General features: G+C 36.3%; 1 protein-coding gene across 1 annotated transcript; it reads right to left on the reverse strand.

The window, feature by feature from the left end:
• Positions 1 to 288: 288 nt before the first annotated feature.
• LOC147700755 (olfactory receptor 1F1-like) lies at positions 289 to 1,248 on the reverse strand. The gene has a single exon (XM_086929217.1). It carries the CDS (start codon positions 1,246 to 1,248, stop codon positions 289 to 291), a length of 960 nt encoding a protein of 319 aa, XP_086785343.1.
• Between the last annotated feature and the right edge of the window lie 346 nt (positions 1,249 to 1,594).

Genomic DNA, 1,594 nt, shown 5'->3' on the forward strand with positions numbered 1-1,594 from the left:
AATATCTGTTCTTGGCATGTACATGTTTGTATTCTTTCTTTTCTTTCATTGGCAATTAGCTATTTACTCATGTGCTAGCACCTTAAAAGATGATAACAATTAAAGTTTTGCAATTGTTTGATAGACTAAAATGCTCAGTAATATTCCTTCCAAAATCAAAATGAGATTTTGGTATAGTGTAATTGTAAAATGCTTGAGATTAGTTCACCTATAATTAATCTATCCCATTTTTCAGATCATATATACAAATGTTTTTAATTGATTTTCATTCAATATGACTTTGCCAGCCTAACACAGTGAATGTCTACTTCTACAAACAGCCTGTCCTGCATTCATTGTCTTCTTTAAAGCATTTTTAAACATTGCATTTTTCAGACTATAGATAATTGGGTTACAAAGGGGGGTGACAGCAATATAGGAAAATGAGGAAATTTTATTGTCTCTCATGGAATATGTTGATGTGGGACGCACATAGGTACCAAAAATAGAACCATAGAATAAAACAACCACAGTGAGATGTGACACACATGTAGAAAAGGTCTTCTTCCTCCCCTCTTTAGATTTTATTTTCATGATGGATGAGGTGATGTTGATATAAGAAATTATGATTAAAGAAAAGGACGTTAGAGCCACTATAGCACCCACAAAATAGGTGAGTGTCTCAATTGAGTGTTTATTGCTACAGGAAATCTTCAATAAGGCTGTGATGTCACAGAAAAAGTGGTTGATTGTGCGGGTTGTACAGAAAGAGAGATGAGAGAATAACGTTGTGTGTGCTAATGGTATCAAGAAACTTGATACCCAGGTTCCCAAAGCCAGCTGGATGCACACAGATGTGTTCATTATTGTCATGTAATGTAAGGGATGACAGATGGCCACATACCTGTCGTAAGCCATTACTGAGAGAAGGAGATATTCTACAACCACCATGACCATGAAAAAGTACACTTGCGCAAGGCACTCAGTAAAAGAAACATGTGTGCCCTCCTGAAAGAAGTGAGCCAGCATCTGAGGGAAAATGACTGAGGTATAACAGATATCATTGAAGGACAAATGTGTGAGGAAGAAATACATGGGTGTGTGCAGAGGTGAATTGGAGCAAACTGTTGCAATTATTAGAATATTTCCCATTAGAGTTAAGAGGTAAATCAGTAAGAATGTAGCAAAAAGAGGAACTTGGAGATGGGGAAAATCCGAAAATCCTACAATCAGGAAGTCCTTCATTGAGCTCTGGTTGTCTTCTTTCATTTTTGCAATGATGCAGAAAAGCTTGATGGTGAAGACAACTGCAAACAAACACAAGCACTGTCAATGTAACAGCTGGTAGAAGGCACAGGACATGAGATTGCCACAAACATGCCTCAAGTGTTTATTAATAAATAGTACATTGGCATTGTTTCATCATCTGTTTTTCCATCTTTAATTCAAATTACTTTCATACATTTATAGTACAATGATGATAGGCAGTATTTGACCTGTGCACCTATGTGCATGAACTGCAGATAACAGCTCACAATCTACAGAAGCTTGACAGGCTCTTTTATCCTTACACAGTGTTGCATTTACATCTATTTAAATTCCTTTTCCTTCATAT

This window comes from Lissotriton vulgaris, chromosome 7 (assembly GCF_964263255.1).
Source record: "Lissotriton vulgaris chromosome 7, aLisVul1.2, whole genome shotgun sequence".
Lineage (NCBI taxonomy): Eukaryota > Metazoa > Chordata > Amphibia > Caudata > Salamandridae > Lissotriton > Lissotriton vulgaris.